Source organism: Polyodon spathula, chromosome 2 (genome assembly GCF_017654505.1).
Source record: "Polyodon spathula isolate WHYD16114869_AA chromosome 2, ASM1765450v1, whole genome shotgun sequence".
Taxonomy (NCBI): Eukaryota; Metazoa; Chordata; class Actinopteri; order Acipenseriformes; family Polyodontidae; genus Polyodon; species Polyodon spathula.
Window position 1 is genome coordinate 20,124,072 of NC_054535.1, and position 14,732 is coordinate 20,138,803.

The 14,732-nt window shown below is 36.6% G+C and overlaps 1 protein-coding gene across 2 annotated transcripts in view; it reads left to right on the forward strand.

The window, feature by feature from the left end:
- LOC121331156 (catenin alpha-2-like) overlaps nucleotides 1-14,732 on the forward strand; it is a 511,986-nt gene that overhangs the window by 400,423 nt on the left and 96,831 nt on the right. For both annotated transcript variants that reach the window (XM_041278373.1, XM_041278382.1), the window contains exon 8: nucleotides 2,897-2,977. In XM_041278373.1, the coding sequence (XP_041134307.1) occupies nucleotides 2,897-2,977 (81 nt within the window). The remainder of the gene's footprint in view (nucleotides 1-2,896; nucleotides 2,978-14,732) is intronic.

Sequence of the window (14,732 nt, forward strand, 5' to 3'; positions counted from 1 at the left end):
GATTTTCAAGCCAATGTCATCCAACTCGGAGTAATCCAAAGTTGAAGCAGGTGATACAGAAGACCAGGCGGTGGTGAATACCCAAGCATCACCATCAGTGAATGCATCACCATTGCTGGCTCATTATCAAAGCCACATGAAACGCGGCAGCAGTGGAAATCAGATCACTGCGAACACCCAGATGGCAAAGTACCTGGAGATCATCCAGCATTTTGTACAGATTGTCCAAGTAGTGCTTCAGATTTGGGCTGATAATTGCCAAAAGTTCCCCATCTACTGCACCTATTGAGCATGTTTTTTTACTCATGGATAAAACATGTTTTTGAACATAAATAAATAAATAATATAATAAATAAATATATATATATATATATATATATATATATATATATATATATATATATATATATATATATATATATATATGTTTTCCAATACTTAATGATATGAATTATAGCGCGGCAGCAACATACATAATTTGTACTGCTTTGTAGGATGTTAGGTCCTTATGTTACTCATTTAATCTCCATTGGCTGTAATGCAGCAGAAAGGAGCAGCAACTAGCTGTGGTTGAGACGGAAAGATTCTGGATGGGGATCTCAAGCACAATAGAAAGAAAGCAACGCTGATGTACAGGTAAGTAAGCTGGGCTGAGCTGAGTGGAGGATGGAGGGGAGTGATGCTGCGGATGCCAGAATCACTTTTGAGCCCTCTTGAGGCATCGTGGGCTAGTCAACGAAACACAGAGAATGGAAGGTGCCCACTTGAAGACCCCAGAGATGTACCCTACTTAGCTCAATCCAGACGGTTGTCATGTTGATGCACTGGGGAGACCGCACTGGGTTGATCCCCGGAGCCAGCATCGCAGCCGTTGTGTGTGCTGATGTGCTGGGGAGGCAAAATGAGCTGATCCCTTGAGCCAGCATTACACTTCAGCAATCAACACCAGACAAAAGGATATCTACATCATCAGATGGAAAACAACGCAAATGGATGGAGATGCAGATGGATCACATTAGTTTACTGCAAAGCTATGTCTTAGTTGGTGCTTATCTTGGCGAGAGCCGAGTTCAAGTTCATCATCTACTCTCATGTAATGGAAATCAATCATGTTCAATGTGCCTGTAGTTTATTTTGACCTGCCAAGGTGCAGGCCTCTGATCTATATAATAAAACTGAGTGTTTACCACTTTTGTTCTCAAAGTTATTCCCTTATCTATCCAGATTCTCTGTAGTTTACCAAGTACTGCTGATGCAAGCATAGGCCGGCATATAATTTCAATATTATTATTATTATTATTATTATTATTATTATTATTATTATTATTATTATTATTATTTATACTTTCCAAAATTTGGCCAGTCAACTTTTTGTTGGACTCAAGGACTCGGACTCGGACTCCAGAGGACTTGGCCTTGGACTCGGATAATGTGGACTTGACTCCAACACTGCTGAGCCTACTGTATATGACTCGGCTATAGAAGCCCACTTTGGTTCTGTATGTGGGTTATTTCCCAAAAAGAAACTGTGACTCGTTATCCATGATTCTCTCAAACATTAAACAAGTAATGCAGGTCAGTTATTCAAAAGTGCCGCAAGTTATCACAGTGTTCTCTTAATTTATATTTATAGCTTCATAGAGTGTTTGGGTCTCTTGATGTTGTCATATATCAGCAACTGCTTGATGCTCTTCTTTCTTACATGAATTTTTGTGCCCTCTTCAGTCAATCTTGGAATCTGTTTCGCCACTGTCCTTTTTTTTTAAGTTGTACTCGAAAAATGTGAAATGGAGAAACTACTCTGCTATTCCATCCTATCCTTGCCATTTCTTCTGTATGACAAAGACAGAATGATTCTTGGTGATAAATGTCTCTCCTGACCTGTGAGGGCACTGTGTAAAATGAACAGAGTGTCCTGGACTGGATAGCCAGACAATTCAGTCCCAGGTTTGGAAGTAAGTTGGTCATCTAGAAAGGGGACGGAGCTACGATACACTAAATCATCAATGTGGAAGGGAAACAATGTGACAGCCTCGGATTGGAGGAGCGATTGCATTAGTTAAAGACGTGAATTATTATTGTGAGTGTTTTGTTTGTTTGTTGTCATATCTAAAGAATATACTGGCCAGCACTTACCCGGACATCAGTCCACTTTGTTTCATGAATAACTGTATTTACACCACAAGCATTTTAGCACGCACTGTGGATTTGTGTTTGTGTTTTGTGTTACGTGTGGGTAAATACAATCAAATATTAAAAAAAAAAAAAAAAAAAAAAAAAAAAAAACTTAATAATCTGCTTGCCTACCAATGTTCTTTGTTTCTTGTCAGCTTCCCAAAAAACACTGCTTCATTGTGTTTCACGTTGGGCATGGCTCAGTCATTTGGTTGATTTCACATTGTTGTTTCTGTGAACATTTTGTTTTAATAAATGTATTTATTTTTTGCCTTCAAAATACAACTGTATGAGCAAGCACTTTTCTTTTTTCTTCCCCCATGTTATTTCTTTGTCTACCTATGGGACAGGTCCTTGAGAAATGAGCTTGCATTTATAAAGGGTTGCCAGCTGAAACGACATATCCAAGATATGATACTGCAAGCCTCAAAACAAAGATTTATGTAACACCATTCATGTTACAAATTTTTAACAAGGAACTACAGCAGTCTCATTTAACCGTTCTCCTTTGTCGTTACCAGGAAACAGGATTGTACCCACTTTATCCAAGCTCTCTCTTTCACTGAATGAGCGAAACCGTACCAGCCAGTTCAGAGCAATCTAAAAGGGATATAATTAGTATAATTTATTCCAGCAGCACTATGGCTCAATTACATGGCTAAATGTACAACTTTTTTTCTTATAACAATTAAACAGTTTGCTGTTTGTTTTTATTTTTCAGACTGGCCGAAAGGAAAAAGGAGACCTACTTAACATCGCCATTGATAAGATGACCAAAAAAACAAGAGACCTACGAAGACAGGTACAGTAATAATACATTTTGAACCAAGTGTTTTAAAGTTGTTGTTAGTGACATTACTTAAAATGTCATCCTTCAGCAAAATTCAGGGTGTCGGCAGGTGTGGAATAAGTATTAGTGTTACTTTGAAAAATAATTAAGTAAAAGTCTGAGTACCCTCCTAGAAAACTGAGTACATATCTCAAGTATCTCAAGTATGTATTCAAAAGTACAAAAGTATCATTTCTCAAGTATGTATTCGCTTCTGATATTATTTACCTTTTCCTGCTTGATGGAAGAAAATCTCCATTCTTATTGTACATACACTCTGAACACAGTCTGTCAATGTCTGCTTCCTAGCTGTCCTTACTGTATCTATTTAATTTTAGAGTAGCATATATATATATATATATAAAAAACTCAATCGAAAATAGTGTCAATCAGCGGCTTTAGCAACTGCTCTATGGTTTTATTCATAAGTGTTTTTTTTTTAAACATGGATGCAGACTGACATTCAATAACTTTATTTCAACGGATCACCAGCAACACAGACAAGGTACTTGTTCTCTGACCTCACTTTGAATAAACTTTATGAACACAACAGCACGATTACTAATAACACATTTAGAAAAGTAGCCTAACAGTAAGTCTGATATTTAGCTGGCTGTACAAGTATGCACTCAAATCCTATGCATTTTTTTTTTAAAGTTATCAATAACAAACACTTCATAAAACAGGGTATGAACAGTTGCATGTAAGTAGAATATTTTAATTAAATACGGTACTGTATTATATTGTTATTTATGCCGCAACTTGAAGTAGCCTATCGTGTCCTCCGCTTGGATTAAACCAAAGAGTCTGAACAGACCACAATGTTTTTTGAGAAAACCGCATTACTCATGGAATACTGTGGTAAACGCTTAGCAACACAAACTAGTTCTTCATAAAATCAGGATAACTTTTTTTTTTTTTTAATTTTGTTTAACATATCCAGATTCTAGTAGCATTTGAGCCCTCAAGAGCCTTCTTGTCTTCGGCTCAGTCATGTAACTACATAAAGCGAGCATTACCACACAATTAAGCCCACTCCTTCGGGCTCAAATACTTAATTTAAATGTCAAATCGTGAATTAAAATTTTTGTCTTATCCATAAATAAAACACAATTCATAAAACAATTCTAGGCTCAAATGTAAAAAATTTGAATCCTGTTTTGAAACTGCTTGTAGATTCCTATTACTCTTCTAAACTATTAATGCATCCTCCACAGCTAAACGTGTTTGTTGATTGGTTATTTAAAAAAAAAAATCTAAACGGTCTTTGGTTGGGCATCAGCATACTATGTCATCATCAAAGCAAGCAGATACTGTGGATGCGGCTCTGCTTTACCCAGTTAGAATCCTGGCCATCGCACGAGTCAGTGTGCTTTAAGAAAAGTAAAGATATGCTTCTGGGAAATGTAGTGGAGTAAAAAGTACAATATTTTCCAAACAAATGTACTTGAGTAAAAGTACAAATATCCCCAAAATAAAGTACTTAAGTATAGATTCCAAAAACAAATACTTAAGTAGTGTAACAAAGTATTTTTGCTTTGTTACTTTCCACCCCTGGGTGTTGGAGAGGGCCCCTCTCTCACTACGATCTCCATTTCATACCTCAATCCTGTCTCAGTCCAGTCCTCACACATAGTCCGGATAGCAAGGTTCCGCCTTCGATCAGGAACACGGTCTTGAAACCTGACTCCCGAGCTTAAGTCAGTTTCGGGTGGGCAGAACGGGAGCTTCTCTTTTGCTATCATATCTGTCAATCTATATTCATCTACAGTGGTTTTCAGAATTATTCACCCCCCTGCACATTTTGTTCAACACTGAAAAAGTTAAAACAATGCATATAGAATATAAATAAGTAAGATTTACAGAGAAAAACAGATTAATCTCAGTTGCATAAGTATTCACCCCCTTTGCAGCTGCATCCCTAAATGAGTTCAGATGCAGATGATTTGTTTGAAAGGTCACTAAATGACTGAATGGTTTCAGCCTGTGTGTACACAGAGTGGCTTAACTTGTAGATAATTTCCCTCAGGTGTATAAAGACTTTCAAGTTGTAACTCACATAGTGATCCAACAAAGCAACTATGAAGGCCATGGAGCTTTTGAAACAAGTCAAGGATATAGTGGTAGAGAGGCACAGAGCAGGAGAAGGGAACAAGAAAATTTAAAAGGCACTGAGTGGAAGATGCATCATACCACCCAGACACTACCCAGATCAGGTCGTCCTCCCAAACTGAGCAGCCGGGCAAGCAGGAAACTGGTTTGGGATGTCACTCTGAAGCCAGCAATGATCTTGAGAGATCTGTAAAATTCTGTGTCTGAGATGGGAGTCAGTGTTCACACATCAACAATAAGCCGGTCCCTACACAAAGCTGGCCTGTATGGACGGGTGGCAAGAAAGAAGCCATTACTCAAAAAGACTCATCTTAAAGCATGGATGGAGTTTGCGAAAGAGCATGTAGATGATACTGCAGACAGGTGGAAAAAGGTTTTGTGGTCAGAGGAGACAAAAATTGAACTTTTCGTTTTAAATTCCAAGCGTTACGTCTGGTGCAAGTCCAACACTGCACATCACCCAGTCAACACCATTCCAACTGTCAAGCATGGTGGAGGCATCATGTTATGGGAATGCTTCACTTCAGCCAGGACTGGGAAGCTTGACAGGATAGAGGGGAGAATGGATGCTGCAAAGTACAGGCGAATCCTTGAGGAAAACCTTTTTGAGAAACTGACCCAGTCAAAGTTCTGAAAATTTAGGGCAAGACTTGAAGATTGCAGTCCTACGATCCCCAACAAACTTATCAGAACTGGGGCAATTTTCCCATGAAGAATGGGCAAAATGTCATCATCCTACTGTGCAAAGCTAGTAAAGACCTATCCAAAAAGACTCAGCAGTGATTGCTGCAAAGGTGCTTCTACCAAGTGATGATTTCAGGGGCTGACCAATAAATTTCATTTTATATATTTTCTTTGCCAGTTTTGCTGACATTTAACATCCTTCTCATATAACAGTGTTCAGTTTAACGACTACAGCTTTGAATAAAAAGTTAGTTTGGAAGACTGTGCACCTTATGTAATTCAACCAAATGTGACATTATTGGTAAGGGGTGAATACTTGCATTCATTTTTTGTTCTTGCAAAGCAATCAGCAACTGATTCGCCTTTTGACCAGCTGACTCTTCGAGGAATCAAAAAGAGCTTGCCTTCAGCCTCCCCACTCATAACTTTCTTTGGCTTTATGGGATGTGCAGAGTTTACAGTACCATCAAAACACAGCTTTCTGGGGCATTTGTTTTCATCAGCAAAAGAGACTTATATCAGATCATCTCATTGCAGCAGCCTAGCGGAGTGGGGGTGTCCTCTCTGATAGGATCACCAGAGGTTTTTCCCCATTAAAGTTAAATAAAGCAGGGGTTTTTCAGCTCCACAGCACAGATGGCCACGAATCCATAGTTGTCCTATTAACACTTTAACTTGCTTCTAATGTTTCTAGCTTATATCCATGTGTGCAGCAAGCGTCTTTCTCTTTACAGTGAGGTTTATGGAAGCTGGGGGTCCCATCTTTGGGGGGCAGTGACAACCACTCCCTCTGCCTTGGGTTCAGCTGCGCCACTCACATCTGAGGTTCTCTTGGGATGCCAGAGGGGAGCCCCGGCCACAACTGTACTTTTCACAGGTTCTTTCAGGGCACGTGACATGGCACCGGATGCCGGCTTGACCTCGACCATGAGGTCACCACCTGGTGCCAGCCCTGTCTAAATCTTTCTTATTCCAGGTCTGTCACCTTTCTGTCCCTATGGTTAGCCGAGTCTCCCCAGGCACTAGAATGTGGTACCGGATACCGGAACCTCTTGCTCTCATGGGTATTTTGCTCCCAGACCGCTGAGGAAGCTCCTCACGGTTCTCGAGTAGTAAGAGTCATATCTGTCTTGTCTATTTACTAATTGTCAACCCTTAAAGGCGGCCCGTGAATAGACTGTAATGAGTTGGAATACTGTGCAAAGCAAAATACAGCAGAAAAAGTTATATTAAACACACATACACATCACACTTGCTGTGACTAGGTATAATAAACAAGGTTGTGAAAATCACTTACCTCTTACCTCTAGTTAAAATTACATAATGTAAGACTATTTTTTTCGGGTTAAGCCTAGCTACACTACAGCTTTACTGGGAAGAACAGTTTCCTCTACCCATTCACTTTCTGTGTTACAGATACAGTACACAAGCAAGTAAAAGGTGTATTGCGTGTGACATAAGAAGTGAATTTACAGTAGTGTGACTTAAAATTGATTTAACCTGAGCCAAAGTAAAAACTAAATTTGGAAAACAAAAAGTTTGCCGTTTTAAAAACTGCTGGGCGTGTCTCTCCTCACGAAACAAACTACGCTTAACAAGCATCATATAATTGACCCACACCCTGAAAGTATGAATGGCTCATTACAGGATGATAAGCTACCTTGCTTTGTCTGCTTTAAAAACATAACACTGCCAGTAATGAACAAGCAAAGATTAAAATAACTTCTAAAAAGTACATGTTTTATTGGGCTGAGGAATTGCTTATTTGGCATTCAGGTTAATAGACTTCCAAAATGTTGTTCTGCACATTGAGATCCAAAAAATCATCTTTGACATTCATTATCATACTGAAGTCTACTGCTGGCCTTACTTCCAGACTCTCAAATGTTAGTCTACATTGAAGACTGTAAATAGGGCACAGAAGAAAATTAATTGCTAAGTATATATTCCAGAGGACACAGAAGGATGCTAATCTGTTTACAGCAGGCAGTATGCTTTCTGAGTAGTACTTGGATTTACAGCTAATTTTCAACTTTTGTTCAAGCTTGTGTGAGCAATTTCTATGGCACAGGGGCATGGGCAGCAGTTTATTTCTGTGAAAAAATGATAACAGTGTAATTTAGCACTGGGATTTACTCAGAATTATGTCCTAATAAGTTATATAAATCACTTTTACTGGACTGGTCCATAACCATTGGTAACGCCTGATACAGTGGGTTTCAGGGCTATTAAATTACATTTAAGAAAATACATAAGGCATAAAATACTGATACTAATTCTTACTTAAGTAACATGTTGAATAGTACAGGTCTGATGCAGCTGACCATCAGGCTCCTTTTTTACCCTATGCTGTTTTGGGAAGGGTTCTTGGAGGTCTTCCTTCTCTTACTCAATTATTTACGTCTCCCTAACTTATTTAAACATCAAGGAAATTCACTTGTTGTTCCCTCCGCCTCCAGATGATCCAGACATTGAAACTGTTGTTATTTTTTGGATTAATGCTGAAAGACTTTTTAAAACAGGACCAAAATAACAGGATCACAATATAACCAAACTTCAGCATATTGAGGATAGATACGCGGAGTGGTTTATGTACTATACAATAATAGCAATCACAAGAACTATAAGAGATTGAATGGTTTGACATTGATCTAATGTTCCTTTTTGAAAGTAAATGACATCTGCACTGGTATGATTAAACTTTTCTATATTTTCCATATGTTACTGTATACGTAGTATTCCGCATTTTCGGTTTTTATCTTAAAAAAATAAAAAATTGGGGGAATTTTTCAGAGTTTATTTTACATATATTAAAATAGGGATAAAATCAGTAAAAAAATAGTTTTTAATTGAAACATCGGTAAAAATCTGGCGTAAAAATTTCAGTATACACACTTTTCATGTGGAATATGATGCGTGGTTTCTCATTAATAATGTCCCTGGCATGTTTAATGAGCAGAATCTGTGCAAGTCGAAGCCCCGTTTTCCCAAATTAGCTGGTACTTTGCGAATGTTTTGGCAATCGCTGCGCTGACAGAAATAGTACCTACAGAAGGTATGAATATGACATCAGCACGAACTGGGTGGTGCAAGCCATCGGGAGGCGCGTCAGAAATCACAAAGACAGTTACATCAATGCATTCCAATGTTTACCAACTAAAGCATCACCTTTTTCTGTCAAATATTTACGATTACATTGTCATCGTTAGACAGTGTTTTAGCTGATGGACAAACAGTACTGTCGCACGAAGTCACCAATACATACCTCTGCAGTAAACAATGACTGTCCAGCAAAGCACAGAGCTCTGACAAACTCATTAACAGTCATTTTGCACTCTCTTTTTATGAAACGGTGTGTAAAAGCCGCATAAATTGATTGCTTGTCTCTCAGTTCACTTTCTTGTTTTAGTTGAACGTGTTGCTTATTTTTCAGTATGTTCCTTCATTGTCAGCGCCAACATGTACCTCAATGCAACAATATTTGCAGCGCTATGCATCCTCTGGCTCATCTGACCCACCTTTGCTATTTTTGCTTTTTGTATACTTCGAAACATTCATTTTCTTTTGAATATTCATAAACTGATTCATGTTTTCTCCTCATTCATCATCCACTAAAAATATATAGACAAAATCAGGTATAAATAAGTAAAAACTGACGCCTAGTTACAAAAGAAATCATGTAATTTTTCGGTAAAATTCGGAATAAACCGCAAATGTGGAACACTATGTTTAATATACAGGATCCATCTTAAGAAGTTTAATCCTCCATATAAAGCACCCTGTTAATCAACCTATGTAACATTGTACAGCTTTCCTGTGGCATTTATGAGATACCTTAACACAGATCAGAAAGAAAGTACATCACTTAGACACTTACAGTAGATAATGCAGGCCCATTTTATTGGATGGAAGTACAATTTTTCAGCAGATATGCACCTAACCCATTTCTGCCAAAGTCATACATCATGAATGTTATTTTAGTTTTCTTTTTTCCAGCATGGTATACTTGGCTAATATTTGGAGAGCAGTAAACTTCTTTGATATGTGTATTATATGTATTTGTAAAATCAGTTTGCAGATTCACAAGGCCAAGCATTTTTAATCCTCTTAATTCATTTATTTTATTATCTATCACAGTATTACATTCTCTGAGATGTTTACTGCTGTGCGTCTTGATTTTTATGGTACTCTAAAGTGGTTTAACGGAAATGAAAAGTGTTTAATAGTCCTGATTTACTCTTGCAAATCTGCAGCAATTTAATTTTCCCGGTAATTTTAACCATCACTTTTATTTTATTCAATACTTAATATTTACTGGTGCACATATGGCCCCATATTTAAAAACAGATATCTTACCTGTTTTCACTTGCACGGCCCCAAACTGTCTCTAGAATTCCCATTAAAAGCTTTCTGAAATGTCTCAGATTCGTAGTGGACCCTCACAAAACCAATCCTGCACATGATAGTTATAAGTAGACGTTACATTTTAGGTAGATTCCATTTATAGAAATATATCTCACCTTTCTGCTATTTTTTTTTTTTTTTTTTTAAACTGAGCTTTTATTGTTTTAGTTTTTTGTTTGTTTGTTTGTTTGTTTGCTTGCTTGTCTTTTTTGTTGGATTCTGTAGAATTTGTTCTGATTTGTTTTAATGGACCTTTAAATGTATACACTCTTTTTGAGCAAGTGCTTGACTGTGGTCAGACCCTCAACATTTGTTTGTGTGTAAAATACTTTTTAACATAACCTCAATTGTTGATATTTTCATTTACACATCATGAATCAGCTGGTAAAAAAAAAGAGAAAATATTTCTCTTATGAGCATCATTGTGTTTCCAGATCCTTCTCCCTCTGGCAACCGTAGATAATTCTTGGTACACAATTACTCTCATATGCTAAATCTTCTTAATCCAGAATGCTTCCAAGTAAAAGTTGACAAATGCTCTGGGTAACTAGACTGGTGTGATGCAGATGTAATATTATTTATATCCCTTGGGGGTGATGAATAACATAAACACTGTTGTTTGATAGTAATTTTAGTTTTACTTCCTTGATCTCAGCTCTATTTTTCTTTTATAATCTCAATGTCCAATACCTGTGCTAACAGTACAGTGTGCACCATTATGCAACTAAATACCTTGATAAAGACTCTGAAAAAGGGTTCTCATAAAAAAAAAATTTAAAAAAGAAACTAAAAAAAAACAATCAGCTAATATTTTGTCGATAGGTTTTTTACCTCTGCTATTACTTCAGAAGTTCTACTAGGGTAACCTTATCATAGTATATATATATATATATATATATATATATATATATATATATGTGTGTGTGTGTGTGTGCATAATGTAGAAACATTGCATCCTGTAGAACTACTGATAAATACATATCATTATAACTTTGTCTACATTGCCTTTTTTAGACTTCTATATAGCTTGTGATTGAATGTGTAGTTATATATAAATATGTATGTTGCTTATATGTCTTGTTTTGTTTCAACCTCTGTCTTTCAATTACAAATTAACACTATTCATCTAAAAAGGCTTAACGAGAGTACTGTCACCAAGGTCCTTGTTATAATAGGCTCACTTCTGCATAGCAAATGTGTTCTCTTGGATAAATGGGTTTTTCCTGCTAATTACCCTAGTGTGTTAGATCAAAACTTTGGAAGTTGATAGAAGAGGTCACAAGGCTGCACAGCCCGTGTTAATGTTTGCATAATTATATTAACAAGACATCTATAGTTTCAAAGGGGCCACATATATATATATATATATATATAATATATATAATATATATATATATATATATATATATATATATATATATATCATATATAGGCTTCTAATGGTATTGGGTTTACTATTAATCCACTAAAACTGCAAGTAGCAGACAAGGACATAAAGCTTCCTCCTTCATGGGTTGCAAGTCATCATTTTCTTTAATTACATTCAAATGACTGTGATTCCGTCTCTGTGTAGGTCAGAAGCCCTGGATTTCTGAGGTCTCGCTATAATGGTTCAGAGGCATGTTCAAAAAGTCTACCACACAATACCTTACTATGCATACTGTCATATAATCTACGTACAGTGCCTTGATTGTATTAATATCTTCATTATGTCTTCGAAACACTGGCATCTGTGAAAGTGCCCTCCATTTAGTTGCCTTTTCTAAAGGCATCAAGCGAAAAAAACAAATCATAAAAGTAGCTTTCCAGCTGTTATTAGTGTTGATGAATAGCACTAATTGTGAAGAATAGGCTGACAGTGCTGAGCTAATATCCGTACATTTCTTGCCTCCTGCAATTAGTATTCCCTAGCCACACATCCATTTAAACTGTTTGAAATGTGCCATGTGTTCATACCCTTGTCATCCCATTAAACAAATGGTTCTGTCAAGCCATTCCTCATAGCTTCTCTTGATTGATAACTGAATTTAAGGTCTCTCTTAAAAGTTTACCTTTACACATTATGCATAACAATTGTTTAAAATCTGTCAGAGGTTCATCTCGGGCATGTTAATGTTTCTGATCTATGAATTCATGTGGTTAATAAGAAGTAAAATAAAATGTGGCCAGTGGATATCAGGCACATGCTCTGCAAGATATTCCTGCATTCCCCCAGTCTGTTTTACGTAGCCTTGGGACTATGTAATAATATTTGGTACTGGAATTAAGTCAAGAATACCTTGTTGCTAGAGCTCACTGTTGTAATGTTGTAATTTAAAATGCGAATTTCATTTATGAGTAAAAATAAAGTCAGTTGAAGTCTTGGTTGCAAAGTACAACAGAGATTCTTTTAATGTGGTAGAGAAAATTAGGAACTATGTTCCTCCAAGCATGGAAAATACGCAAGTTAACAAACAGTACATAACTTGAATTATTATACTCCTTTTCCCATGACATGATTGTTTTTCTTTAACCCAATCAAAAGAAAATATTTATTTTAGTTATGGTTATAAAAATCTCTTATCAGTCCTTTTGAAGTATCTGGCTCTGTCCAGATCCCCTAAAGGGGCTAGCTTTTATGCTAAACCAATTGTATTGTCTAAACAAAACCTGAATATTTCTAGTTTACTATTTGGGAAGATGTTTATCAATAGGTTTGTAGCTCTGATACAAAACAGTGGTCTCCACAAAAGGCAAACATCTTTCATGTTAAGGCTAGACATCAAAGGACTTGTTTTTACAATGTTTAGGACTCCTGATATTCCATTCTTGGGAATGTCAAATTCTATTTTTCAAAATGACCAATTCCATTCCTTCTGTTTTTTTTTTTTTGTTTTTTTTTACCAATTTATTAAGGATGAACAACATAATTTCAACATAAATAACATTTTTACATAAAAAATCTATAAGTCCCTGAGATACTGTAGTTTTCAGGAAAAAATCTTTCTTAAAGCAGTCCAGTAGTAACAATGGTACTATAGGTCAGCAAACAAATAAAGGTGTTTTGAAAAAACAGCTATTGCTGGCATTACAATATACAGACTAGTCGAAAGTGAGGGGCATTATTACAAAAATATACCATTTTCATAAAATTACAAATTAAATACAATGTTCAGGACACTTGTCTCTCCCATTTGTAGTCTCACCTGCAACAACGCAGACTAGTTTATGCTGTACTTGCTGTAAAACTGCTTGCATGTGTTTCTCGTATACCTTGGACAGATAAAGTTGCCTTAGTTAGAGAAATGCTCTTCAACTAGTTTTTTAGATTTAAGGGGGCCTGTGACAGGGATGATAGATTGGTGACGTCAGGCCAGAAGCATGAAGGAAAACCAAATGCAGTACTGCAAGACAAAAGACGCAGCAGCACAGTTTATTTAAGAACAAAAATAAAAGAGGTAAACAAAAAATAATCACAAACACAATACTACCATATAGGTCAGGCGGGGCAATCACCTTCACTGTTCCTATATTTTTACTTTTTAAATCTTAATTGTTACACTCCACTCGCTCCTCACTCTTGTTCCTCCTCTCGTACACCCTACCCAGACTGCAGAGCGCTGCAGGCTTTTATGCAGGTGACCATCTCTGGATTTGCAACAAATTAATCACTTAATTAATTCAGGAGGTAGCCACCTTATGCACAAGGTTTTTATTTACACACTAGCAGAGGACGAGCTGTCTATTCTCGCCTCTGCCAAAAACAAAACAATAACAAAACACTGCTATATCGTCATAATAAAACATAATACAAACACAAAATAATAAACTGCACAGGGGCGAAGGGGTATCTCATTCTAAAATAATAATAATAATAATAAAAAAAACCAATACATTCGTTTTAAATACCAAAACAAATACATTTATGGCAGGGCTTTGCCCCGCCCCCTTTTCATGTGTAGGGCTTCTCTCCTGCTGCCCTGCTACAGGGTCAGATTGGAAAAAATTAGGAGTCGGCAGGCCAGAGTATTTTACTCTGCACATTTTTAATCAATAATAAATATTATATAACTTAATGTTCATATATTGAACAAGACTTATACATTTTACCACATGAATAGTACTTTAATAATAGAACAGCATGAGTATTTAACAGAGTATCATTACAAACATTTTTAAATGTACGTGACATATCAATAGAATAACTGTTATGAAGAGATCAGTGCTTCTACTTATGAGCTTCTAACTACTGTGCCGTCTGGATACGTATTTTCAAAAGCTCCTTGTTTGGTTTCAAAATGTCTTTTCATACTGTATTCCTTAACTCCGGACCCACATTCACTGCACTTTAAACACATTGGCTTTGCGTTCGATACAGTTGTTAAAGTAAGTAAGTATTTATTGGTCCACTCATTGTTGAATCTACAGTTTTCACCATTTTCTGTTCTTGCTACAGTAGTTGCAGTACTAGAGAGCCATGTCATAGCAACAGGAGTAAAACAGCTAAAAATCACTCTGAGTACGTAGTATTATTAAGGAGTTAATGAGA